Source organism: Desmodus rotundus, chromosome 2 (assembly GCF_022682495.2).
Source record: "Desmodus rotundus isolate HL8 chromosome 2, HLdesRot8A.1, whole genome shotgun sequence".
NCBI classification, from domain to species: Eukaryota; Metazoa; Chordata; class Mammalia; order Chiroptera; family Phyllostomidae; genus Desmodus; species Desmodus rotundus.
The window spans coordinates 9184329-9212193 of NC_071388.1; the positions used below are offsets into that span (position 1 = coordinate 9184329).

The following is a 27865-nucleotide window of genomic DNA, read 5'->3' on the forward strand; positions in this document are numbered from 1 at the left end:
AGGGTCACTGGTTTGACTCCCAGTCGGGGCACTCGCCTGGGTTGTGGGTTCCGTCCCCAGTCAGGGCATGTGTGAGAGGCAACCAATAATATTTCTCACATTGATGTTTCCCTCCCTTCCCTTCTCTCTAAAAAATTAATACAGTCTTTTAAAGATAAAAAAATGAAAAGTTTCCCACTGTCTGAGCCAAGCAGAGCCCCGTGCCCAGAGCGAGGCTTCCCACCCACCCCTGAGCCCTGCTTCAGGGTGGTCATGGTGAGGAGAGCCCCCAGCCTGCAGCCTCCCCTCCTCCTGAGCCCCACGCCACAATGGGCAAGTTCCAACCTTTGTGAGACAGGAAGCCCATTCTGCAAGAGACGCCTTCCTGAGGTCTTGGGTCACTTGCCCTGGCTGGGACACTGGCCTGCAAGTCAGCTGGAGAGAGAGGGCCGGCCCTTCGTAGTGGTGCCACCCTGGGCCGACGCTGGGTCCCTCGTCTTGGTGATGGGCGGTGTGGATGTTAATATGTGGGGAACTGGAAGAGACTCCCTAACCTCCATGTAGGCCTGGCAGTGTTTGGAATGCTAATTGAGTTGTCATTTCAACCAATGACCGCAGAACTGGACCAACAGGCGGACTGAGGTGCTGACTTGGAGCCCAGCCACGGCTATCGTGGCCCTTCCTGGAGAGGAACTTGGGTTCCGGAGGCTTCCTGTATAATGCATTCTGGGAACAAAGCCCGTGGCCCCTGGGGCCCAGCTGTGAGGGGCCCGGTCTCTGTGAGGTTTGGGTGGGGGTTCCATTGGTCCCGTGGCAACCAGCCCTGCGCACTGAGTGTGTGGTGTGTTTGTGAACGTGAAGCACCGGTCAGCGTTGCAGAGGCCTGTGCGCGCTGCCCCGGTCACGTACGGTCCTCCCCAAATATCCTCATGCAATTGTGGTGAAGCGTGAGGATTTCTTTTCTCCACAGGACTATCTGTGCAGTACCTACACCACATTAACCAAGCTGTAGTCACTGCTGTCCCTTAAATGTCCCCCTCTTAAAGAAAGGGCCTGCCCTGCTCTCCATGGCCCAGGTCCCCTCTCGCCTGACCTTCCACTCTCCATCCTGAGTGCTGCCCTGGATGTCCCAGGCAGCGGGCTCCCGGCCCTCGGGGCTCCTGCAAGACCCTACCAGTGATCAGGGCTGGGGAGACTCCCTTTCCTGGCCCATCCCTGTCAGATTCTGAGGACCAGCTCAGGTCACGGATCACGTGTCATTGCCCCTTCTGGGTTCCAATTCCTTCACACCGCGGCGGGGACAGCTCTGGCTCTGCCAGCCCAGGAGGTCCTATCCACCCTCCCACCCTGGTAGGTCATCAACCCTCAGGTCATCCCCAGGTGACCTGGGCAGCTGGAGCCATACAGCCTGTGACTCTCGGGTGCAACGGCCTCTTGACCACTGTCTTCCTGGTGCTGGGGAAATAGATGGCACTGACCAGTGACTTGAGGAGGGTGCTTAGTAAAAGGGCCATTTACAAGCATGCAGAAAAGGGGGAGTCAGCACCCCAGGGGATTCACAGAGGGAAAGGGAGCTATTCTCATCTTAGCATGAAGCGCTAACTGGCAGCCAGTTCACTTACCAGAACCTCAGGGCACCCAGCCTCCGAGGTGGTCCCTGCAGCTATCGGCTGGAGGACAAAGGGCAAGGGCATCCCCACAGGTCAGCACCCAGGGCCCTGGGCAGGCAGAAGAAAGGCTGGGTGGTCCTGGGGGACAGATGGAAGAGCTCCAGCCCAGCATGGTCCCCCAAACTGGCTCTGGTCTCTCATCCTGTGCCGCATTCTTGCTGAGGTGAAATTCACACGACGCCCACCTGGCCATCTTAAAGTGCACGGCCCAGTGGCAGTAGCGCATCACAGCGCTCTGTGACTGCCAGCGCTGGGGCCTCGTCCCCACGGGAACACGGTGTGCACCTGCAGGGAGGTCTGCCTCCGTGGGAGCTCCCTGCCTGTGGGGCCTGGGCTGTGGGCCCTGCCGGCCCCTTAGTGCTGCCTCCCTCCAGCAACTCTGCAGGACCCCAGGTGGGAACTGTGTTAGGGCTGCACTTCAGTGCCAAACTGCCTTACTGTTGGCCAAAACGAAGAGCGTGTTATGACAGTGTTTTATGGTCGCCCTGGCTGGTGAGGCTCGGTGGGTTGGGTGACATCCTGCAACGTGAGAGGTCACGGGTTGGATTCCGGGTCAGGGAGCATGCCTGGGTTGCCATCCAGGTCCTGGGTGAGGGGCGTGCCACAGGCAACAGATTGACATTTCTCTCTCACACCAGTGTTTCTCTCCCTCTGTTTCTCCTGCCCTTCCCCTCTCCCTACAAATAAACAAGATCTTTAAAAAAAAAATAAAAGGAAGTTTTATTCGCACAGTGCCCAGAGAGATTAGGACACACACGGAGATGTCTGTCTCACTGCCACTTTCCCGGCTGCGCCTGCCCTGTCCCACCCTTCCGTGCTCTGACCCAGACAGCCTGAGCCTAGCACAAAGTGCCACATGCTGCAGGGGAGCCAAGTGTGGTTCGGGAACGTCAGACCCACGTTAACCCTCAGGAACACATTTTCTGAGCCGTATAAACACGTTTCACCAGTCCTTACTCTTATATCGAGGGTATCTTTTTAATTCTATTTTATACAAACACACAGGGCAAACCAACCAGTGTGCTGACTTCACGGGTGGGCCCTGACTCCTGCGGAAACAGAAAGCACTGTGTAACATGTGCTCCTGGCAAATGCTCTGCTTTAGGCACCTGCTGCTTGGCTCAGTAGATGAGCTCGACAGCCTTCCAGGCTGGTGGTGCTTGGGGCAGCTGCCAGCTCGTCTGCACAACACTTCGGTACCTGCAATGTCCGTGCACCTGTGGATCGCTACGGAAACGTAGTGTGTGACTGTGAGCACATCTAGAGCTAACGATCTAAAATTGGCTTCTCGTGACTCTTTTTAGTCCTGGGGCAAACCAGGCCTGGAGACAGCACACCGAGTCCAGGCAGCAGTGTGAGAACCTGTGGTGGGAACAGACTCCCGGAATCCTGGGTCTACCACCCCCTGGCTGTGACCTGCAGCGATCTCACCGGGCTCTCCTCCTCAGGTGGAGGGGGTCTCAGCCCAGCTCAGGCCAGCGCGTGGCTGTGAAAGGACTTTGTAAACACGTCTGAACACTTCTATATGGTGATTATGGTTTCAGATGAAGAAAAAAAATCCAGAACAAAGTAGGAAATTTGCAAAGACTTAAAAATATATGTATTTGGAGTTAACCTAAGCCCTCCTTGAAAGCAATTTAGTTAAGACCATTGATTGGGAGGAAAATCACACTATTAAAGCCAGAAACAGACACCAGACTGGTACGGAATAGCCCCTCCATGAAAGTGGCACAGTGTAGTGACATTGGTCATTTATGTTTACAGACACATAATCAAAGAGGACAGAAGACCACATGGACAACGGGCTCCGTTCAAAATCCAGAACTAGAAATAGGTCAGCTTGTCTTGCCTGGTCTTGTTGGTCTGATAGTTATGCAAGGCCAAGGGACTCTTTTCGTGTGGGAGACTTTCATGCACTCGAATGTGTATGAAGTCGTCATCTTCAACTTGAACCTGCAAAGAGAGTCGAGTGAGGAAGGGAGGCAGGTGCTACCTCTGACCTCAAGTCCCCGGACTCGCCTGGACCATGTGAGAAAGCCCCTGGGTGCGTAGAGGCCATGTCCCTTCAGACATCAGCACCTAAGTTGATGAGATTCCCATCTTCCTCCCTCGGACATAGCAGACACCCATCACCCCAACCAGCACCCTTGGCACCCCACGTTTGCTCCGTCAGAGCCCTTAGCTGCCCGAAGGCTCAGTCCCCTCCTCCACAGAGGCCTGCATGGGTGCATGCACATCATTTTAGAAGGGACACATGCCCTGAAGCCGGGGACTGCCGCAGGACCCCCTTTAACACCCTTGTCCTGGCACCTACAAGCCCCCCGCCACCCAGGTCTTGCAGGTGCACCCATGTAGCTGACACTGCACCTTGATGAAGTAGTTCATCCCTGCGACCACCTGGCTCTGGTACTCCACAGCCTTGAAAGTGGTGTACTTCTTGTTTTCCTTCTCCTCCAGCTGGGACTTCACCTAGGGGTGGGACAGAAGGGAAAACTCAGTGGCTCCCTTCCTGTAAGAGTAAGTGACTGACGCATGAGCTTCTTTCTACCTCACGTTAAATGTTACAAATTGACCTCTAAGGCCCACCCTTTACAGATTTTCTCTTTTTTAAATAATTTTTTTAAAGATTTTATTTATTTTTAGAGGAAGGGAGAAAGAGAGGGAGAGAAACATCAATGTATGGTTGCCTCACGCGTGCCTCTTACTGGGGACTTGGCCCACAACCCAGGCATGTGCCCTGACTGGGAATCAAACGGACAATCTTTTGGTTCCCAAGCCAGCACTCAATCCACTGAGCCACACCAGCCAGGGCCCTTTATAGATTTTCTACGATGCGACTGTTCCTTGCAACGGAGAAGACATGTTGAACTGTTCGCACTCATGATAAAGTACGGCAAAGAATTCCTTAATTCCACCAAAGTTTCAAAGGAATGATTTCAGTATCTCACTTGCCTTTTCTTTTCTAGGTGTGGGAAATTTTTACATTTTCACCATTATGATACTATTGGGTTGGCTAAAAAGTTCGTTTGGTGTTTTTCCATAAGGTGACTCTAGTCGCGCTTAGTTGTCTTTAACTTCATTCGAATCAATTTTGTTAGGTCAGATTGTAACAGCTGTCATATCAGCATGCATTTAAAAAAACATTAAAATTGGTGAATTTTTGTGTAACCATTTTAATATTGAAAATGGAAGAAAATAGGCAACATTTCTGGCATATGCTTTGTTATTTCAAGAAAAGTGAAAACACAACTAAAACACAAAGACAGGTTTGTGCCGTGTGTGGAGAAGGTGCTGTGACTGATCCAAATGTGTCAAAGGTGGTTTGCAAAGCTTCATGCTGGAGATTCCCTGCTGGATGATGCTCCACAGTCCGGTAGACTAGTTGAAGTTGACAGCGACAAAATCAAGACGGCAATTGAGAACAATCAACATTATAGCAAATGGGAGATAGCCGATACACTCAGAATATCAAAATCACTGAAGTTATTGGTGAAAATGAAAAATGTATCTTTTATTTTACAGAAAAAACTAAGCAGACTTTTTGGTCAACTCAATATAGGTTTACACCCTGTTTTTCCTTTTTGAATTAACATGCAAATAGTTACTTTTTTAAATTAAAAACTTAAAATAGTTTACAATGTTAAACTTAAGTTAATTTTAATTTTAGATTTAATCTCCCATCTTACAGGTGTGCTTTAATTCTCTTAACTTCCCCCTACTGGGCACTTAGGCTGTTGTTAAATTCTCCTGGAACAGAGAAGGCGGCAGAGAAAGTGCTTTGCAGGTAAAGGGTGCCGCCCTGCATTTTTAGATGATCTCCCAAGAATGTCATGCCTTTGGGCAGAGGCTGATCCTAACCCTAAATCTCAAACAGGAATCAATCACGTGTTTGGTTCAATCCCACCTCCCAGGATCTTGCCTTCTTACTAACCAAGCATCTTTATGGAGGAAGGAGAAAGCAGGTTTGTTTTTTAAATTTATTTTTTCTTAATTTAAAATCTAATCTGCTATCTAGATTAATTAGTAGGCACAGGAGCATGTTGGCTTTGGCTGGAGTGACTAGACTAGTTCTAGAAGGTTAGAGGATTTTAGTTAAGGCAGCTGCAGGAGGCAGGCTAGCTGCGGGAAGCCAAGGGGGGCCACCCTCTCATCACAAGCAAATGAGTCACTGTGGCCACCCAGCACCTTCAGGGAGGGGCCCTTCCCGGAATAAGAATGGGAAGGAGAATGTACTCTGGGCAGCTCAGGTGGGAGGGAGGGACTGGTGAGGAACAAGGCAAGCCCATCCTGCCCTTCTTAAGCTTGGGAAATCAGAAACGCAAGGAAGAGCCGTTGAGCAGTGTGGGGGAGGCACCTCCAAGCTGGCTCACCATGCAGTCCCTGCAAATTCCTGTCTGTTGAAGTCTCATGGGACTGACTCACCAGCCTGTGCTGTGGTCAGGTGGTCTAAACCACCAGGGCAAAGATTGGGGGGTTTTCCCTCGGGTTAGGGAAGAAAAAGCAGGAGAGGGGACTTACAGCAGAAAGATGTTTGTTTTGGTTTTCGTCTTCTCCCGAAGCCTTCCTGTGGTCCTACCATTCCACCTTCCCCAGAACCTTCTGTGAAAGCACCTTAGTGATGCCCACTTTACAGATAAGGAAACTGAGGCACAGGAATGAAGCGCTGCCTGGTTTCTGTTTTGTTTTAAAATGTTTATTTAGAGATAATTTCAAACGTACACAAGGAGTATGAGTTTAGGATCGCTGCATACCCTTCCCCAGGTTCACTGTTAACTTCCACCCCACCTGCTCCATCTCCTGGTCTCTGGTTTTCTCCTTAACCGCCTGAGGGCCGACGTGCCAGGCCCTTTCCCCTGAGCGCTTTCTGGCTCGGTCCCGAGACGCCGATGCCCTTCTGTCCCTGTCCCAACCTAGCCCCACCGGCCACGCCCGCAGTGCGCGCATTTCAGCCAGGCTCTCTGCGTCCCGCGGGGCGCTGCCCCTCCGCGGACAGGACTAGACCGACCCGGGCTCGGTAGGACACAGCCCACCTACCTGGTCGGCGATGGCCTGGATCTCAGCCGTGGCGGGCTTGGTGGCGGAGCACCCACCGCACATCATCCCTCTTCCGCTCATGGTGGGGCAGCGGGAACAGAGCAGCAGCAGACGCGGAACAGCGTATGGCAAGTGTGGCAAGGAGCGCACACAGCCCTCCGCCCTAAATCCGCGGGGTCACGTGCCGCGAGGGCGGGACCGCGGGAGGGTGGGGCGAGGGGGGGAGGGCGCCGCCTAGTGGGAGAAGTCGGGTGGGGAGAGATAGGTGAGGGGCGGGCGCATTGAGGCCGGGTGGCGGGGGAACTTTCACCTCTCCCTTAAGTACCTGAAAGCATTTAGATAGGGAACCTGGTTCAGAGAGAGAGCAATATATGTATATGAACATACATATATATGTAATATGTATATTATTTATTTATTTTCAACCGGAGGCTCACCTGCAGCTCAGGGCAGACATCTGACTACCAAGCATCCACTCTTCCCATCTTCCATGGATTGGCCTTCCTCTCCGCAGACCTGAATCTGGCCCTCAGCTCTGGATGGTTACAGACCTAAGCTGCTTGACAGCCTTTGGATCGCATATCTTTATGGGGCTTCTTATGAATGAAATTAAATTTGTTTTTCTCCTGTTAATCTGTCCCACATCAATTTAATTATTAGACCAGCCAAAGAACCTAGAAGGGAAGAAGGGGAAATTTTCCCTCTCCGATAGGCCCTGCAGGGGACAGGGTGGGTAGCCTGCTTGAGTGGGTGTGGCCCTGCAGGGGACATGCTACTCTCCTGTACCCATCAATGTACAAGGAGTGTGTGTTTCTCCATTTTGCTCCCCAGGTCCCAAGAAGGGTGGGCGTGGGTTCTGCAGAGAAGAGGGGGTCTGTTCTGGCACTGGGATGGGCATGGCCCTGCAGGATAAATTGGGGGCTATATTTTTAAGCAGGGGTGGGTGGGCTTTTGGAGGAGATCAGGGGTCACCCTACAGGTGGAGTGGGTAGGGATGGGGGTGGGGATGGGCCCTGGAGAAGCCCTTGAGTGGCCCTGGCCCCATGCGGGACAGATTACTGGGGTGGGGGGACCCAGAGACAAGTGGGAGCTGGACCTGAGAGCTGCAGAGAACAGAAGGGAGAGAAGCCTGTGCCCAGTGGGCACCAGGAGCAGCTGGGGGAAAGGGGCAGGAGCTGACAGGGCATCCTAGAGTTTAGGAGCAGGCTCTGCCCGATCTCACTCCTGAGTGCATTGGACCACCTTGTATCCCCCATCTACAAGGCCCAGCCTAGCAACCCCCCTGTGCCAGCCACTCTGGATGTCACCAGTAAGTGACCCAGGGACATAGTGAAGGGCTGGCATGGGTAAACAGAAGAGGCACAAAGGAGTCCAGTGATGAGATGACTCTGAGTGCCTCAGGCTGGGGTGGGAGTGACGCTCCAGCTGCACCCTCTTCCCCCACTCCAGGGCTGCATCCCAGTGGATGCTGGGCGTCTCCCCCCCACCCCCCGTGCTGGCTGCCGGACACGCCCAGTCTTGCCTCCTGGGGGACTCCAGTGGAAAGCACCAGTGGGGAGTGGCCCATGAGCAGGTATGTGGGGGAAGCAAGCCTTTCAGGTACCTGCCATGGAAGAGACTGGTCTGTAACTTAAGGGAGGGATGGGATACCAGATGTGGTTGAACCCTGGGGAGAGGGGAAGGAAAGCCCCCCACAATTCACTCATAAGTAAATGAATGAATGTGTGAACAAAAAAGGGACTACATAGCAGACCTGACAAGCTCATGGGACTACATGGCAGGCCTGAAAGCTTAGTTTCTGAAAGGAACCTCACAGGGTGACCAGATCATAAATTCCTGGCTGGGCAGGTGGTAGTGAGTAATCATGTCGTAGGCATACAGCTTCCTTAGCGAAAGGCCAATCTTTACCTTCAGTAAGCCCTGTCCATTGTTCTTATGCATTTATGATAACATACCTTTGAAATGTCAGAGTGGCTTTCTTTTCCAGGCCCTTTGCAGCCATAATTACAATGGCACCAGTGGATGACCCAAAAGCTCTGTTACCTTACTGCCCACACGCCACTCTATTTCCTGTAAATGCTCAGTGTTAACTATCCCGTGCCCACTGATGTACAAGAAGTATGTTTCTCCATTTTGCTCCCTCCCATCACAGGTCCTTGCTGGGGAGTGAAGCATGGCCTGTGTGACTCCACCTGGAGAGGATTCTGGAAGCTTCCTCCTGGTGTCCCCTGACCTCTTTCCCCATGCCTTTTTCCTGTGCTGATTTTGCTTTGTATCCTTTTGCCATAATGAATCATAGCGCTGCATCCTCCTAGCCTAGTGGGTCAACAAGCCTGGGCTTGGAGTTCCCTGACACGTGGTCCTTTATAGAAAAAGTCTGCCGAGTCCATTCTGCATAAACATAAACACTAACAGACACACCTAAGAAAATAAGCAATTATTCTGCACTGTAACCTAACATCTAGTCTACATGCAAGCTTTCCCAGTTGCCCCCAAGACGATGTTTATAGCTTTTTCTTTGAACCGGAATCTAATCAAGATTTTTATATGCATTTGTATATCCTCTCCTTCATATACACATTCATTCATTCCTTCGTCCATGACATTAACTCTCTGAAGCTATCAGGACAGTAGTCTTGCGGACTGCCCCAGAGCGAGTGGGGTAGTGATTGTCTTCTTCTGCACCTCTGCGGCCTTCCTCTGTCCTGAAAGCCAGGGTGCAGACCTGAAAGCTGAGTGAGGGTCACCCTAGACTGCCCACAAGTGATGCTGCTGCGTGGGAGGGGGCGCCCATGCCAGCGGTGACAGGCCATTTGAGGAGGGACGGAGAGGGGTTCTGATATTCCTGTAAACCCTGTCCCTGACCACCTTTTTCAGTCCTTTTGCCATTTTCGTCTGAATCAAAGTTTCACTGGGGCTGCACAGGGTTTTGTCTAATTCTACCATTCCTCTGCCTGTGCTCGCTGGTATTTTTTGCTAAAAAAAGAGCCTCTGTCAACAGTCAGGTTAAACCACAGTCCCACCTAAAAGGCGGGCACATGCTTAGTGATCTCCCTTTAACTCCAAAGGTCTAGCGCCGTCATTGCCAGTCCGGCCTGTGTGCGGCAATAGCGTGCGGTCCGGGCGAGGCCGGCGCGGGCCCATGACGTCACTAGCGCGCCTGGACGAGGCGGGCGCGGTGAGATGACGTCACACAGCGCGCCCAGGCCTAGCGGCGCGGTTGCAGGTACTGGGGGCTCTGGGGGCGGCCACCATGGTTCCGCGGGTGCAGCTCCCCCCTGAGATCCAGCTGGCGCAGCGCCTGGCAGGGAACGAGCAGGTGACCCGGGACCGGGCGGTGAGGAAGCTCCGGAAATACATCGTGGCCAAGACTCAGCGGGCTGCAGGTTGGCGCGCGGCTGGCGGGGGCGGCGGGGGGCGGCCGCGGGCGGCGGCGGGCCGGGCTGGGTGTCCTCCCAACCGCGTGGAGCCTGCATGTGGCCCGGCAGGCCTGCGGGCGGTGCTTTACAGTGCCCCCCCGCGGCATTTGTCATTGTAGTTCTCCTTGTATAATTATTGGATTGTCGTGTGAGTTCCACTGTAGTGTGCTCTCCCCGAGGGCAGGAACATGGTTGTTAGCTGGTCTCTGTAACGGGTGCTCAAAGCGTCGTGCGCCATCAGCAGCCTCAGCATCACCTGGCCCTTTGGTAGGAATGCCGGTTCTTGGTCTCATCGGAGCTCCGCTGAATCAGAAACTGGCGGTGGACTCAGCGGCTGTGTTAAGACGTTCTCCCAGTGATTCCAGTGCTAGTGCTGAAGTCTGAGAACCCTTGCTCATGGATCAGGGTGCCAGACACAGTGAGGAACTCAGTAAATATTTCGAGTGATTTTATATGTTTCCCTGCCTTACTAGCCTGATGAGTCAACGTTTTGTTTTGAAATTTAACGTATAATAACACAGAAAAGTGCACAAACTCCCACGTGTAACGCCGGACGACTTATCACTGACAAACTCACCTGTGTGGCCAGCCACCGTCCAGCTCAGGCAATGGTGACTCTCAGTCTTGAGTCCCCCAAAGTGGAGTACGGTGCCTGATGCTTGTAGATTTGTACTGGAAGAATGAAATGGTAGTTCCCTGGGGTGTCCCTACAGTCACAGGCCCAGTGAATGAGGAGTTAGGAGTGGGGTAGTGAGTTAGGAGGATGGCCTGAGAGGGTACCTTTGCAGTAACAGGACTTTGGTCTGGTTCAGGCAGTCATATTTCTCTGGCTTTGTTCCTAGCGCTGAAAGGTTGGGCTCACTTAGTCTGAGTGTTGCTGTTTCTGGTGCAGGTGGTTTCACTCATGACGAGTTGCTGAAGGTGTGGAAGGGACTGTTTTACTGCATGTGGATGCAGGACAAGCCGCTTCTCCAGGTGAGTGTGTGGGAGGGTGGAAGAAGCCGCAGCAGAAGCGGTAGTAGGAGGACAGATGGGCGTGTGGTTGTCCCTGGGTGAAGCTTTAGAGCTGTGATGCTCTTTTTTCTTTTAATTGGGCAGAGGGCCGCAGCCTTTGGTTAGAGTGAGCCCTATACGTGCTGTGACACCTACAGCCTCACAGGTGGTCATCAGGCAGGTCCTCCTCCAGTGGGTGGAGCCTGGGTTATGTCTTTTGTTTGGAAGACGTCCCAGACTGAGCCCTGAAATGTTGGAAACCAAAGGGGAGGGTCCAAGTCTTCCGAGACACAGATTTCTCTTGTAGCTTTTTTTTATTGTCTTTAAGAAATAAACATCATTTTTTAGAGCAGTTTTAATTCACAGCAAAATTGAGAGGAAGGCACAGACGTTTACCATTACCTTCTGTTCCTCTCCCCCAACCCCTGCACTCACACGCATGTGTAGCTGCCTCTGGTATTAACATCCCCCACCAGATGGCACATTTGTTATTGTTAATGAACCAACATGGACACATCATTGTCACCCAGAGTCCATGGCTTACCTGAGGGATCACCCCTGGTGGTGTGTGTTCTGTGGGTTTGGACAAATACGTAATGACCTATGTCTGTCCCTATGGTATCTCACAGAGTAGCTTTATTGCCCTAAAATGCTAACCTTTTTATAGCAGTGTTTTTCAGTGTGACTTGTTTACTCTTCTTCCAGATTCCCTGGGTGGTGGGGGTGGTGTTTAAAATGCAGATTCCTGTGCTGTGGCCCACGCCTTCTATACTGGAGCCTCTGGGAGGCTCTGGCATTGCCTGTTTAGCAAGTGCAGTAGTTGGTGCGGGGCCAGTGAGTAATTTACAGGGGTCTGGTTGGCCCCCTCTTCTGCTGGTCAGGTGGCTGACGTCCTGAGGCTCCCTGCCCTATTGTGCCTTCACTTGTCCCCTCCTTTGACGATCAGCCTCTGTTGCTCAGGGCTCAGCCTTGATCGTGAAGGCAGTTACTGCCCTCGTTGCAAGATTCTACTGGCCCCGGCTGGCGGGGGGCGAGGGGGAGGCCTCTTTCACAGCAGGGCTGTAGCTTGCAAACCTCACCTACACTGGGCTGAAGAAGCCAGTGGAGCCTGTTCTCGAGCCGAGCGGACAGTTGACTGTGTTAGTCTTTCTGTTGCTGGTTGTTGTAAAATCACGTTTCTTCAGGGGCTGAGGGAGTTTTTTACTTTTCCTGCACAGGAGGAACTAGGAAGGACCATTTCGCAGCTCATCCACGCGTTTCAGACCACAGAGGCACGTGAGTATCCTTACTCCTTGGTGAGGCCAGACTCGCTGGGAGTCAGGCAGCTCCCACACTCAGAAAGCTCGGGTTCTAAGATCTAGAGCAGGAGAGAGGCCCCTACTGCAGCTGGTTCTGCTGGTGCTTCTGTGGGAAACACTTCAACACGGGTTAACTCATTTACCTAAAATACACCAGCTCAAAAGTCTAAAGGGCTGGTATCTGACATTTTGAAAGTAAAACCGCAAGCTAATGTAACGCAGTATCGCCAGGCCGCTTGATTCTCACCTGGACGTTGTGAAGTTCCTCAGTGGGCTCTTCTAACTCATTTTCGTTCTGACCAAGGTCAGTAGTTTGCAACTCTGCTCCCTGCCTGTTGGGGTCACTTGGTGGTCTTTACAAATCTTGGTGTCCAGACCCTGGTCTCCTTAAGTCTAGCACTGAGGGTGGGGCCTGGGCACCAGCATTTTCGACCCCCTGCCACGCTGCCCTGAGGGTAGCGAGGGCTGGGCAGTGTCACTGGCATGGGCACTAGGACCAGTGCTGGCGAGGCTTAAACTGCACGGGTGGGTTTAGTTTGGTGAGGTTAAGTAGGCAAAGGGCCGAAATTGGCGGAGGTGCGCAAGTGCTGCTTTCTGAACTTGGGGCGTCTCTGACCGCACTGGAGTGATTGTGGAGGTGGGTCGTTCTTCTCCGTACTTTTATGTTGTTCAGTCCTCACCCTGGCTCTCCTCCATACTTTCTGCCTCCTAAGAACCTGCAGAAGAGTTTCTGTGTTCAGCAAAAGGCCAGTATAGAGTGTGACCTGGTGGCACTTGAGTGAATCAGTGAACGCAGGCCCGTCCATTACCAAAGCATCCGACCATCTGCTGTTGGAGAAGCCTGTGACAGGGGATTAGAGACGCCGCGTTGCGTCAGAGGTCAAGGTCTGGGCAGGGTCGGTTCCCGAGGCCTCTCTCCTTGGCATGTAGATGCCGTCTCCTCCCTGTGTCCTCCCGACGTTGTTCCCCTGTGTCTGTGTCCCGGTCTCCTCTTCTGAGAACACCAGTCAGATTGGTGAGGGCCCACACCAGTGACCTTCTACTAATTTTAATTACATCTGTATTTGATTTATTTATTTTTTTGATTATGAGAGTACATTTATTAAAGCTGGGACAGTGAAACAAGGAAGGGCTTAGGACAGAAGAAGCAGTAGGAGAGAGCCTAGGTGGGCTGCTTTGGCTCACTGAGAAGTCAGAAAAGGGGGCCTTGGAGACAGGTCTGGGGGTCAGCCCAGGGTGAGCTGCCACTGCTCATTTCTTTCTTTCTTTTTGTTTTTTTAAGATTTTATTTATTTATTTATTTTTAGAGCAAGGGGAAGGGTGGGAAAGAAATGTCAATGTGTGAGAGAAATACCGGTCAGTTATATCTTACGTGCCCCTAACTGGGGTCCCAGCCCACAACCCAGGCATGCGCTCTGACTGGGAACTGCACCGGTGACCTTCTGGTTCGCAGGCCAGAACTCAGTCCACTGAGCCACACCAGCCAGGGCTGACCATTTCTTAATCATCTCTTTAAAGACTAAGTTCAAATACAGTCGTTCCAGGGTCTGGGAATTAGGGCCTCAGCACAGGAGTCTGAGGAACACAGCTCGGCCCCTGGCACTCCAGCATGGCCGTTGCCAGTAGGGTTTTGTGCTTGATGGGTTAGTACAGCCAGTGGGGCAAGCAGCGAGGTCAGGCGTGGTGTTGGGCAGGGCCCCAGCCAGGGGTGGGGGAGTGGGGGGGCGGCGGCGAGGACCCAGGGAGGAAGTGTCCTGAACAGCCTCCTTTCTTGCCCGTGGCTTTGCCTGCTCTTTGCACCTGTTCTTCAGAGAATGTGGCTGCTGGTCAGGGTCACAGCGAGCTCTGCTTGTCTCTCTGAGGTCCCTCATAGCCCCATCAGGAAGCCAGATTGGTGGCACTGCTTCACAGCCCCGCAAACTCGGACTGAGGACCCCAGGGTTTGGTGGCACGTGACATCCTGACTGCGTTTCTTCATATTCTCTCGCCTCACTTCCCAAAGCGGCTTCCGTGTTCTTCTGCGATTCTCTTCTGGCCCTTTTCCCTTCCAGAGCTCCTGTTCCTTCAGACCTTCTGGCAGACCATGAATCGCGAGTGGACGGGCATAGACAGGCTGCGCCTGGACAAGTTCTACATGGTGAGGGGTCCCCTGCAGTGCCGGCGCGGGCGGGGGTGGGGGGCAGGTCTGAGCGCCCAGCACCCCATCGTGTTGTCCTGTGGAGTCAGGGGGAGCTGTGGCTGCGGCGTAGCTGGGTCTGGCTTCTGAGCCTTCTGCCCCAGCTGGCAGAGGTGAGGGCTCCTGGGGAGGGTGGCCACTGGGACCCATAAGCCTGGTGGCTCGTTCAGGGAGCCCGGGTCTTGTTCAGGGTGCGCGTGCCTAGGGCTGTGCAGTATCTGTCCCGTTCCTGAGGGCTGGCAAATGGGCAAGGACTTCAGTCCCGGAGACACCACACACACTTTCAGCTCCGCGGAGGAGGTTAAGACTGCCCGCCTGGGGAGTTGGGGGCAAGCCCGTGCATGGCAGCGGAGCTGTGTGGAGCTCGTGCCCTCGGTGGAGGCCCTTGCGCCGCGTGGGCTGCCAGCCTCTGAAGACGGCCTCTTCTGGGCGAGGACAGTGACACACCTGTCATATGCAGAACCCCCTTTTCTTCCTCCTTCCGGTGCTGCTTTCCTGTGGATTTCGGTTACTGATTTTCCTCAGAAATGCCTGTCTCCATCCGCCCGGTTGAACTGCTTTCCTGTTCCATAGCGTGTTCACTGGGACTTGGGACAGCGTCCAGATGAAGGGACAGCATTGCTCTGTGGGAGCAGGTGACCCACTGGGCACACTGAACAAGGCAGCAGGTCCCTCGGGGCTGCAGTGACTCGTGATTGTCAGTCAGATCGGCCACCTGCTCAGGCCTGGGCCGAGGTTATGCGGACACTGTATGCCATACCATGTAAAGTGCGGGCAAGCTGGTGGGCCAGGCAGAGAGCAGAGGAGGGAAGGAGGTGGACGCCAAGGCAGCGGGCCAGGGAGCAGGGCCCAGGGCCCGGCTTTGCACTTGCACCGACCTCAGGTTTGTAAGACAGAGGAGCTCTTATGGGAGCCTGCACACTCTTGCCCTTAGGTGCGTGCACTGGGCCTAAGCCTTAGGTAGGATGGATTCTGTTGCTTTTTAAGGCCCATTTCCTGGGTGCCCCAATGTAGGACATGGGACAGTGGAGGCCTGGCTGCTGGGTGTGCTCTGTCCTGTCTTCCTTTGCCTTTCCCTACCACTGGACCCTCTGCAGGCATGCTGGGTTAATACGCAGAAGGTAGGAAAGCCGGGCCAGGAATGTGGCGAACCATTGTACTGGGGGCTGGGGGTTGTAGGGCAGGCGTTGGGGCTGGGTTTGCACGGTGAGCCTTAGGGGCAGGGTTTACCACACAGAGAGCAGAGAGAGAGGAAACCTTTTCTCTCTGGTGTGGGGAGCAGATGTTCTCGGTTGTCAGACTTTGTTTCCCGGGGTCTGTGCCTCCGGTGGGGAGCCTGTGCATCACCCCCGTTCTCACTGCTGAAGCTGGGACCGGTCCATTTTAGCTCTTGACCAAGGCGCTGCCCCGGTGTCCTGTGTGAGCCTGACTTCTGGCGCACTTGGGAATTGGGGCAGCAGCGCAGTGTCCGGAACCAGGGTTCTGAGGTGTTGGTGTCCTGTCCACCAACAGCTCTGGGGGCTTGCTGTGTGTTTGGGGCACACAGGTGGCCATGGGGCGGAGGGGCCGTCTGGGGAAGCCATCCTTAGGAAAACATCCCCTAACAGTCTGCTTCTGTGCCACAGCTCATGCGGCTGGTCCTGAAGGAGTCCCTGACGGCCCTGAGGATGCGCGGATGGGAAGAGAGGTCAGTGCTCTTAGCACATCCTGAGGCTGCTGCTCAGCGGTCTCTCCGAGTTATTTGTTGTTAGGAGATGTCGGTCTTCACGTTAAAGGGTGGCCCAATGGTGCTTAAATGAAGGTGTTTTAAAAATTATAGTTTGCATGTTTTCACGGAAGTGTTTGTTTTCAACATCGATGGTAAGTTCTGTGAGTTAGAGTTGAGTCCTCTCATTATAATATCTATTGTGTTAGTGTGTTTAGCACTGTTATTACTGGTCATTGTTCGCAGTTCTAGAAATACTTAATTTGTCCAGACTTCTTTTGACAGTGGTGCTTGTGGTGTGGTAACCTGTGTTCCCCAGACTGCAAGGGGCCTGCATTTCTGCTGCCACCGGCAGAGCAGCTGTGCCCAGTGGGCGGGGGCGGAGCTCTGCTGGGTCTTACTTCTCCTCAAGTCCTTCCCTAAGACCCCAGGGACCAAGCAGGGGATGGGGAGGGGCTCCTGCTGCGTGGCCAGAAGCTCTGTGTCCAGGTTGTGGGGAGCAGGTTCCCAAAGCTCCCGGGGTGGGGTAGTCTGAGTTCCACAACGCTAAGTGGATTTCTGAATGTTCACATTTAAATATTTTTTTAATTCATTTTATATTTGGTTTCTTTATAATTTCTTCTAATTTTGAGAGTGATGTATGTTCAGTGTGAAGAACTCAGATAACTTGTAAGACATTAAAAAGCAACTCCAACCCAGCAGGTAATCTTTAAGATGGTGCCTTGTTCCGTGCGCACCAGACGTGGTGTGTGCGAGGCCGCTTTCCATCCTACCGGTGACGCGCCGGAAACGTCCGTGTCAGGCAGCGTTCCGTGTGGTTTGGGGGGAGGGGCAGGAGGCAAGGGACTTAGAAACAATGTAGTTTGACTGATTTATAGTTTAGGAGTGTACGTAAAAGGAGTTTGTTGCAAGCACACGGACACTAAACCTGGTCCCCATATGTTAGGGTCGCTGCTGCGCCGGACAGTGCCGCTTAGTGCATCAGGTGTGGTCCAGAACGCAGAGGTCGCAAAATGCTGCTCCTGGCCCACTTTTTTTTTTTTTAAGATTTTATTTACTTACTTTTAGAGAGGGTGAGGGAGGGAAAGACAGAGAGAAACATCGATTGGCTGCCTCCTGCACGTGCCCCAACCGGGGACTAGGCCTGCAACCCAGACATGGGCCCCTCGCTCTGCGGGATGATGCCCAAACCAACTGAGCCTCACAGGTCAGGGCCCGGCCCACTTTTCCCTCCATGTAAGAAGGATTAGTTGGAATTGGACTGTGGTTACTGGAATTTTTCTCAGTTCAGAATCCTTGTGGGTGATTTTTTGTTGGGGCAGGAGTGCCTCTGGTTTCGAGGGGTTTTTTTTTCTTTTTTAAAGATCTTATTTATTTATTTTTAGAGAGGGGAAGGGAGGGAGAAAGAGAGGGAGAGAAACATCAGTGAGTGATTGCCTCTCATACACTTCCCACTGGGGACCCTGTCGCAACCCAGGCATGTGCCCTGACTGGGAATCAAACCAGCAACCCTTTGTTTCTCAGGCAGGCACTCAATCCACTGAGCTACACGAGCTAGGGCTGTTTGTTTTTTTGAGTGGTTTTCATCCCTAAGTCCCCATGAAGACCTTGAGGCCAGGGGGCTCACTCATTTTCAGGAGCTTGGGCTGTGTTGCTGAAGCAGAATTAAATGTTAAAGAGACAACTGTATTCTAGCTAACTTTTTATTGGTTTATTATTTATTACGGAGGTAGTTTCGTGCTCGCTGTTACTAGTAGTTCAGCACAGAGATCATTTTGAAGCACTTGGCCCTTCCAGGTGCCCTGGGGTGACCAGTGCGTCGGTGTTATGCTTCTGCCCTTCCTCTGTCCCAGTATAGCATCTGGGACCAGGTTGTTTTTGGTAAGTGTTCGTTAGCGTTAGCAGCAGCCCCGGAGGAGAGCTCTTGCACCTGCTCTGGCTGTGGCTCGTTTCTCTCCAGCATCACTTTTCCTTCCCTAGCTGGTGCATCCCCACTGTGGCTGCACCCACATCATCCAGGCAGCGTCTCAAAGAACGCCCACTTTCCAGCCCAGGTGTAGGGACCATGTGTCACCAGGAGCCCAGGAGCTCAGGTGCACCTACACCACTGGTCTCGGAGCCTGGTCTTGGAGCTCTCTGACCTGGAAGCCCAGGCCTCTGAGGCCACGGAAACTAACATGCCAGAGGAGGTCTGTCGAGACCTCCAGGGACCACGCACTCAGTGCAGCAGGGCCCCAGGGCAAGCTCACCCGCCTCCTGTGGACTCCGTCTCCTTTCTTGGTGTTCGCTGTGTCTGGTTGCCTTCCCTTGCAGTCCCCAGCGAGGACAGCAGGGAGGGATGTGAGATGTGGTGGTGGTGGCCCCCTGACCCTCCTGCTGCACGGGGCCTCTCCCCCGCACTCGTTTGGGGGCCAGGCGGAAGGCCTGTGAGTGCTTACACGTCTCCTGCTTCTAGCTGAGCTTCAGCCTTGCCGTATACTCTGGTCAACACCAGAGGCAAGGCCACATAAATCAGTAATTGCAAGGGTCCTTTGTGCTGGGATGGACCTGTGTGCGGTCAAAAACTGGCCTATTAGAGGGTGGGGCGTCTGCTCCACGCAGGTCGAGCGCACCCATGCCCTGGTGCCTGTTGTGGCTGCCGCTGTACTTGGCCATTTCCTTCTTCAGAGAGATTGAGCAGCTGTTGGAGCTGCTGACCACTGAGATCCTGCACCCTGACAGCCAGGCCCCCAATGGGGTGAAGAGCCACTTCATCGAGATCTTCCTGGAGGAGCTTGCCAAAGTGGGCGCCGCCGAGGTGAGGGGCTGGGCGGGGTTGGCGGTGGAGCCCCCCTCCCTGTGTGTTTGTGAATAAGGGACTGAGGCAGCTCCCATCTAACTTCCCCTGTAGCTGACAGCAGACCAGAACCTCAAGTTCATCGATCCCTTCTGCAGAATCGCTGCCCAGACTAAGGAGTAAGTGGCAGGGGCTCTTCCTGGCTGGCCTCTCCTTTTTCACTGAGCCCTTCAGGGAACTGCCTTGGGGAGTGGCTGACCTCTTCTGCGGAGAGGGATGAGTTGGGCCCTGTGACAGCTTCACCAGAGGGGCTGTGTGGCGGCAGGTGGGGAGAGACGGTCACAGGAGTTAGCATTTCTTCCCCTTGCGAGTCCCGCCTCACTGCTTGCCTTCGTGCCTGCCTGCCCTTCAGCTCCCTGGTTTTGCATAACATCACTCGAGGCATCTTTGAAATGATCGTGGAACAGGCCCCGCTTGCCATCGAAGACCTAATGGATGAAATGGAGGAGGAGGAGGAAGGGGAGGTGTCAGAGGGCAATGAGGAGGAAGAGGACATGCCGTCCGAGAAGCTGTTTGAGAGGCCACGTAAAGGTGAGGATGGTAGTGCATTCGGTAGGATGTGCCCACAACCTCTGGGCCAGCCTGCCCTGGTTCCAGCCAGCGGTGCATCTCCTAGGATCCCTGCACTCACCTCTTGTCTGGTCTCCTTGTTTCTGCCCTTGCCCCCGAAGTCTATGCTCGGCCCGCAGCCAGGGCGTCCTTTATGAACAAGCGCACACGTCACTTGCTCTCCCAGCCCTCCCTTTGTGGTCACTGTCCTGACTCCCCTGGCTCCTCTCATCTTGCTGGTCCCCGCCCTCTGTCACTCTGGGTGTCCTACCCTGACCACCCTGCATAACGGGTAGCCTCCCAGCCCCCACCCCGCCTCACTCGCTCGCCGTCGCACTTCCTGGCACAGGTCACTTACAGTTACATAAGTCTCTGGCTCATTGATCCAGGCCTGTCTTCCCCACTGTATGTTGGCTTCACTGGGACAGGGAGCTCTGTCCATCACAGTTGCACCCGCAGGCCAAGAGCATCAGTTGGCACAGAGGCCAGGGGTCTGGACAGAGTGGATGACTGAACGAACAAACGGACTTCTGTATTCGTGAGTGAACGAGTGAGCGACGGGGACGTACCTGGAGTGGACGGCCCGCTGCAGGGCTGGGGGGGCTGGCCTGGCCAGGCTTGCTGCTGATGTGGGTCCTTGCGGGACCTCAGCTGCTGTTTGGTGGCCTGTGCCTTGTGTGCACTGTATATCGTGGCCCGTGGCTGTGTCAGGAGCATTACTGTTCACCAGCTTCGGGACCCTTACTCACCCCTGACTTTTTGGGGCAGTGAATACACGTAACAGAGTTTGCGATTTCGGTCATTTTTCAGCGCACAGTTCATTGGCGTCAAGCACGTTCCTGCTGTTGCACGGCCGTCACCGCTGTCCAGCTGAGAACATTTCCTCCTGAACGGAGGCTCTGTCCCCGCTGAACTGCCGGTGCCCCCCCCCCCCCCCCCCCGCCCCCAGCCCCTGGCACCCGACCCCCTGCCTAGCCACCTTTGTGAATTTTACTGCCTTACGGACCTCGTGTTCCTGGGTCATACAGTACTTGTCTTGTGCCTTACCCCACTCAGCCTAGTGTCCTCGAGGCTCACCCATGTCTTAGCCTGTGGCAGGGTGTTGTTCCTTTTTAAGGCTCAGCAGTGTCCATTGTGTGCGTGGGCCACGTATGCTTGCCCGCTCATCTGTTGACGGGCACAGGAGTTCTTTCCACATTTCCTCCGTGTGAGTGATGATGCTGTGAATGTGGGTATACAGCTCAGCTCTTTAGTGAACAAGTAGAATGTTTTATGAAACATTCTTGCCGCAAGATTGTTGCCTCACTGTATGAAAATAGCACAATCAAACTCAATATGTTGCAAAATTGAGATAGTATCGTTCATCATTTGACATAGTAGCAAGACTAACAAAAGCTTTCCTCAGAGCCAGTGCTTACCAGTAGAAAGGTCACTGAGTGTTTTGACCCAACTATGAAGACAAATGTAAGCAAGTTACAGTGTTGTGGAAGGCTTAGGTAGCAGTGCTATCCTTGAATCACATAAGTTTTTAAAATTAATTTATCTTTTCCTGTTTAATCTTTATTATATATTTTCCCATTACCATTTAGTCCCTTTATACCCCCTCCCCCTAGCAATTACCACACTGTTGCCCATGTCCATGAGTCCTTTGTCCTTTTTGCTCAGTCCCTCCCTGCCACTAGCTGTCACCTGCTCTCCATCTATGAGTCTGCCTCTGAATCACTTTTTAAAAAATTTTTAATTTTTTAAGATTTTATTTATTTATTTTTAGAGAGGGGAAAGGAGGAAGAAAGAGAGGGAGATAAACATCGATGTGTGAGAGATACATTAATCGATTGCTTCTTGTATGTCCCCAAATGGGGACCTGGCCTGTAACCCAGGCAAGTGCCCTGACCTGGAATCAAACCCAACCTTTTGGTTTGCAGGCTGGCGCTCAATCCACTGAGCCCCACCAGCCAGGGCTGAATCACATTTTTATAACTAGATCTTACCACAGAGAATTTCAGGAATTCTGAATATTATAGTGTAACCAAGCCTAAAAATTATAGGGTGCTGTGGAAAAAAATGCACAGTATGTTAGAATGTTAATCTGCACTCATTAGAAAGTTAAAGGGTGTTTTCTTCCAGTAGTGTAATTGTTTCTTTTTTTGCTAATGTTACTAAAAGTTGCTATTTTAAACCTTCTGTCCACCATTAATTTGAAACAACCATGCTAGATTGTTTCCTACTCCTTTATTTAGGGGGTCCATTTTCACCCGTCATCAGAGCATACATTTCCCACACGCGTCTTCACTCCGTAGCCCCTAGTTCTGCAGGGTTACTCGGGGCGTCTGGATCAGCCAGCCATCCTCACAACAAGATTTGCTGACGAGTCCTGGGCTCTCGGCATGAGCTTCATTAATTTCAGTTACTCCCCCTGATAGAGGGGAGTAGGGCTCACCGGCAGCTTTCACGCTTTCCAAGGCACCAGACTTACCTTGTTTGTTCCGTGTCGTCCCAGCTCTGGGCAGACCATGGTAAACACCTCTCCCAAAGTCCCTGTGCTGAGTCGCTGGTCGACACTGTGGCAGCTCCGCTTCCGGTCTTCACCCATTATGTTTCCCCGAATTTACGCCCTGAGATCGGATTGGGTGGGGCCTGCAGTGTTTTTCTTTGAGACCCTGCCTTGAGTCATTCTGGGCATGTACCCAGAAGTGGGGTCCCTAGATCCCTTGGTGATTCTGTTTGTAGTTTCTTGAGGAACCACCACTTCTTCCACAGCCGCTACCCCACTTCTCATTCTCACCAGCAGTGCACGAGGGCTCGTGTTCTCCAGGTGCTGCCGGCGCTGGTCCTTTTCTGTTTACTTTTCACGGCAGCTACCCTGTGGGGGCCAGGTGGTATCTGGTGTGGTTTTTAGCTGCATTTCCCTGATGATTATCGACGGGGAGCATCTTTTCATGTGCTTACTGGCCACTCGCCTATCTCCTTTGGGAAAAGGTGTATTCAGGTCCTTTGTCTGGTTTTCACCTGGTTTGTCTTGGTGAACCAAGGAGCCCTCCCTGTATTCGGGATGCCAGCCCTTACCAGATGCATGCTTTGTGGAGGACTCTCCCACCCTGAGTCCTGTTTCCACTCCACCGGTGGTCTCTCTCAGCGCACGACATGTAAAATTTTCATTACGTCCGTCTCGTCTGTTTTGCTCTCTCGTTGCCTTTTGTGTCGCATCTAAGAAACTGTTGTCACATCCAGTGGCATAAAACTTTTACCTTGTTTTCTCCTAAGAGTTTTATTGGCTTAGGTTTATATTTAGGTGGTTGATCCAGTTTTTCTTTAAATGTCACCTGAAGATATATTTATAGATTTTAGAGAGAGAGGAAGGAAGAGAGAAGCATCGATTGGTTGACTCTCATAGGCACTCTGACTGCAGAGGGGATTAAACCTGCAACCTAGATATGTGCCCTGACCGGGAATCGAACCTGTAACCTTTTGGTGTATAGGATGACGTTCTAACCAACTGAGCCACCCGGCCAGGGCTCGTTGATCTGTTTGGAGTTAATTTTTATATGTGGTGTTAGGGAAGGATCCAACTTCACTCTTTGACCTCTCATACACAGCCCAATCGGGGGCTGAACCCACAACCCAGGCACATGCCCCGACTGGGAACCGAACCAGTGACCTTTCACTTTGCAGAACGACGCCCGACCCACTGAGCCACACGTCAGAGCTCTCCTCCAGCTCTTAATGCCCTCGGCTGCCCTCGCTGGACTGCTTCTCGTCTTTCTTACTAGTTGGCCCCCTCCCCCACCCCAGCATGCTCTCTGGCCATCCTGTGTCCCACCTGCCCCTCTCTCTCACTCTCAGCACCTGAGTGCCTCTGTCCTCATTCTCTGCCACACACGCCTGACCCTTGTGGCCACCTGTGGTCTGGAAGTTTCCTTCTGTCGGCAGTGGCATCACAGCCCCACGCGACCTGGAACATTGTGTCCGACAGGCCTGCCCTGTGGCTGAACGAGCTGCCCTTCCTCCTCACTTCGGGAGCTTCTGATACCACATTTGCCTACGAGACCCCCTCATAATTTCCTCTTAATTCCAGTCCTTGAGGACTGGTCAGGCCTTTCATCGTCTGAGGCATCTCCCTTGTTTCCAGGCCTGTGGTGGCCCTGCTTCCCCCAGCGTGAGGCTCTCGGGGTGCCCCACCGTCCCATGCCATGGGCTCCCCAGACTGTACCGGTGCGCTCTGCCTAGGTAGTGGGGCTGGTTCCCAGGGCGTGTGTTGAGGCCTGCGACACCAGGGTGTGTGTTTGAGTTCATGGAGCCCTTCTGTTCTAGGCTCCTTCTGTGGGATGGACCCAGGCGTGTGTGAGGAGCGGGCCGAAGACGACGAGGATGGAGCTGGCACTGTCCTTCAGGTGGGTGGCCTGGGCTCGTGGTCTGGGCTCTCGGCCTCTGCCCTCCACCATGCTGTTGATTCAGGAGCTGGCGGAGCTGGTGGGGAAGAGGTGCTGTGAGTGGGGATGGCAGCCATTGGCTGAGACTCGGGGTCCTCCCATCTGCAGGAACACTGTCCTTGAGAATGGGGCCAGGGACCGGGAGACTGGGGTCAGAGGCTTTGCTGTTTGTCGGTTGCCCCAGGACTGTCCGCGGTGCTGCCCGGGGTGCTGGGCGGAGGAGGTAGCACGGGCCCAGGGGCAGTCAGGTCATCGGGCAGGACCTGTGACTTCAGGTGAACGGGGAGTGTGGAATACGTACAACTTTAAAATACAGGTTGCTTGTGGAATTAGACGGATTTTAGATACCTTGGGTTGAATACAGTTTGTCAAAAGTCATTTTACTTGTTTTTATGTGGCCACCAGAGGGCAAGTCTGCAGAGGGGCTCGCTCCCCATCACATTGCCGTGGGGCGGCACTGCCCGGGAGCAAGCTGCAGATGGTCACCTTCGCTGAGGGGACAGCAGGGGGACGTCAGGGAGTGTCCTTGTGGCCTAGGGGCTTTTCCCTGCTCAGTTCACGTTCTGGCAGCCCCTGGGTGGTGGCTGACCCCTCGCCTCCATGGTGTCTCTCTGTGAAACAGTTTGACTATGAGGCTGTGGCCAACAGACTGTTCGAAGCGGCCAGTCAGCAGAGCACCCCTTCTCTGAATAGGAAGCGTCTCTACAAGGTGATCAGGAAGTAAGTGGTTCTCTGAGGGGGTGGCCTGTCCTTCCCACTGCCCCGGGGTTCCCCTTCCCTCTCAGGTGGCTTCAGCTGGGGGGAGGGGACAGTCCTCAGCTTCAGCGCGCAGGCCTGGGGGGGGCCCGCAGGTGGCCACTCTGCTGCCGGCACCGGAGGCAGGAGTGGGGGTGGTGCAGCCTGCTCTGGTGTGCCCTCGCCCCTTCCTGGGAGCCGCAGCCATGGGGAGCAACCGTCTCTCGTTCTTGCAGGTTGCAGGACCTCGCCGAAGGTGAGCACGGGGCCGGCCCAAGGCGAAGGCTTCTCTCCCCTTCTCTCAGGAGAGCCCTGGACCACGGGTTCGCCCGCACACGCGGCAGGAACAGTCTGCAGACAGGCCTCTGCTTCTTTGGGAGAGAGGCGGGCCGGGGCTTCTGCAGCTCCTCTTGGTTTGGCGCTGTGGTTCTCAGCCTAAGCATGAGAGTGCTCAGTGCTGGGTCTGGGGCGGCTGGGGCTCGAGAGCCTGCACTTCTAGGGCGTTCCCGGGCACGCTGAGGCCACTGGTCTACAACGGCCACGTTGCAGCATGCGGCTGGCTGGACTGGCACGGTTCACTCTGCGGACAGGTTTCTGGAGGTTTATGATAGAGACACAGCGTCCTTTCCCTGACGTTTCGCTGCCGACATTTTCACACGCGTAGCGGAGTTGAAAGGGCTGTACTCTGAGGGCCTGCACATCCACCCCCAACCCTACCATCTGCATTTCACCATTTGCTTTCATTGCAAATCTGCCCACTGAGCTCCCCTCCCTCTGTGAGGCCGGACCCTAAATACCCGTGCTCATCGTGAACCGAAGTCCAGTGTTTTTGAGGTGAGGTTTACAGATGGAGAAATGAACGGAGACTGAGCATCCGAGGGTCTGACCGCTGCACCAGCCTTTGACACTCGAACCCTGTCCACTGCCCTAGAAAGCTCTCGAGCCCTTCCCCGGCATAAGCATTTTTAAGAAGTGGGGCCATGGCGTGTCCTAAACGCTTCAGTAAGAGGCTCTTCTGTGTCGTGCTGACCGTGGTTTTGAGCTCGCTGAGTTGTGGTGGGCGTTGGAACAGTGCTGGCCTGGAGCTTGGGGAGGGAGGGGCTGCTTACCGGTGTCTGGTGGAGCAGCACATGCAAAGCCGACCCGGGCCTGCCCTGGGCCCCTGACCGTGTGTTTGCCTCGGTCCGTAGGCCTCTTCCCTGAGGATGACATTCCGGAAAAGGCCTATAGGAAACTGCTGGAAGGGAGGCGCGAGAGGAAGGCGAAGAAGCGCTTGCCCAAGTCCCGGCTGCAGAGCAAGACGGGTAGGACCCCTGCCCGCGGACGGGGTGGGGGCTTTCACAGCGGTTGTCACGGGGAACACGCCTGCACTGTCTCCCCAAAGCTGGCCTGCACACGCGCTCCCTACTTCCTGCCCGAGTGCTGGCCTCGGGCTTGTCTGACTGCCGGGGGCCACTCGCTATCTTCCTCCCTCCTGCCTGCAGTTTCAGTCTGGGTGGCTGCTTCCGATCCTTTTCCACCTTTGGTCTGTGCGCACCTGGTGGGTTTTGACCCATCTGCTCGGCGTCCTCGACGTCCTCCCACACAGTTCACCTCGCTGTGCTCCCCTTGATTTCAGAGGCTTTCCTCTGCCCCTCCCGCCGTTCCCTGCCTGCTCAGCTTGTCCGCACCAGTGTGGCGAGAGCGTGACAGCCTTCACTGAGGGCTGCTCTGTGCTGCTGGCACTGCAGGCCCCACGCCCACTGCAGACCACTGAGGTTCAGGGCTGCCTGCTGCAGTAGAAAGGGGCTATGCCGGGGAGGGGCTCCTGACTCGCCCCTGCCCTGTCCCAAGCCACCCTCCTTCCTGTTATCCCCCTCCTCCCCCTCCCGGCCCTGTGGCGCCAGCCCCCAAGCTCCACCTCACAGCTCTGTCGCTCACCAGGTTGGGTGATAGCTCCTAGCCCTGCTCTCTGAGCCTCTCCCTTCTGACCAGCGTCACCTCCAGCCCCCAGTGCACTGAGCTTGAGCCCGCCCCCTCTGGCACGTCTTTGCCCTGATCCTGGCCTCACGCTGCTCTTTCTGAGGCCACCTTTCTGGTGTCGGGAGCCAGCACGTCCACACTGGTGCAAGGCCCTTGGCCGGCTGTTGGGTGTCTGCTCCTGAGGCTGTCGGAGCTTCTGTGTCTGGTGCTGCCGTGTGCTCTGTGCTGCCCTGGGGCTGGCACCGTCAGTCAGTGTTGATGTGAGGCAGCCCAGCCAGGCCTTTGCGCCCCCCATTCACGTGGCCTTGCCTTTTTAGGGAGAGGTGAACAGGAGGACCCAAGTGCAGACCCGAGTTCCAGATCAGAGAGGACGAGGCAGCGGCAGGGCGCGGGGGCTGACTCTGCTGCACCCCAGGAGCAGTGTGGGGGCCATGGCAGGAGAGGGGGACGCAAGAGGAGGCGGCGGCCTCAGGCAGGGGCCAGAGCGAAGGCACATGGCTCTCAGGAGCCAGACACAAAAAAGAAGCGGATGCGGAAGAGCAAGAAATGATGCCACCAGGCCCGGCCTGGGCAGGACAGTGCTGTCTTCGTGGGTCCTCCCAGTCCGCGCCTTGCTGAACGAGCGGATGGGTCGGGTGGGCCATTCCCAAGGCTCTGGACACAGTCAGAAGCTCAGCACTGAGTGAGGTCGGCTGTCACTCATGCCCCAGAGAGCGCTGCTTTGTGCTGACCTTGGTTAGGCGGGAACCCTGAACTTGGAGCTCCCTGCGAACAGCTCTCCCTGGCAAGGCAGAGGGCCAGCCAGCTGGTGGGACGGCTGTAAATAAAGTACTTCTCGGTTCTTGGAGACGGAGCCCTGCCCATCTGCGCCTACACGGGACATGTCTGGGGGGTGAGTTGACAGGGGCCAGTTCCCGAATAGGGTTTACGTGTCCGACCCATTTGTGTGGGGAAATCTGTTTATACAGTATTTCTCAAGCCCTGGAAGAGGAGGCCAAGTACGAGTTGGCAGTGGACCCCTGTGCTTTGGGTTGACGTGCCCAAGGCGGGAAGGGCAGCTGCTCTGCTCACCCTCGTCC

The 27865-nt window shown here is 54.3% G+C and overlaps 2 protein-coding genes across 3 annotated transcripts; one reads left to right on the forward strand and one right to left on the reverse strand.

The window, feature by feature from the left end:
* Positions 1-3222: 3222 nt before the first annotated feature.
* CSTB (cystatin B) lies at positions 3223-6870 on the reverse strand. The gene is made up of 3 exons (XM_024562005.4): positions 6684-6870; positions 4017-4118; positions 3223-3602 (listed from the first exon to the last, which is right to left on the reverse strand). Exons 1-3 carry the CDS (start codon positions 6762-6764, stop codon positions 3474-3476), a joined length of 312 nt encoding a protein of 103 aa, XP_024417773.1. The 5' UTR covers positions 6765-6870; the 3' UTR covers positions 3223-3473.
* Positions 6871-9845: 2975 nt separating this feature from the next.
* RRP1 (ribosomal RNA processing 1) lies at positions 9846-27468 on the forward strand. Of its 2 annotated transcripts, none has more exons than XM_045196257.3 (13): positions 9846-10069; positions 10995-11077; positions 12313-12370; positions 14445-14530; positions 16195-16256; positions 18996-19071; positions 19165-19229; positions 19463-19641; positions 23971-24050; positions 24712-24809; positions 25061-25080; positions 26015-26128; positions 27104-27468. In XM_045196257.3, the coding sequence occupies exons 1-13, from the start codon at positions 9937-9939 to the stop codon at positions 27334-27336; spliced, it is 1287 nt and encodes a 428-aa protein (XP_045052192.2). In that variant the 5' UTR covers positions 9846-9936; the 3' UTR covers positions 27337-27468. The 2 variants fall into 2 exon arrangements, with proteins under 2 accessions (XP_045052192.2, XP_024417789.2); XM_024562021.4 differs by having other exon boundaries at positions 9848-10069; positions 18942-19071.
* Positions 27469-27865: the final 397 nt, after the last annotated feature.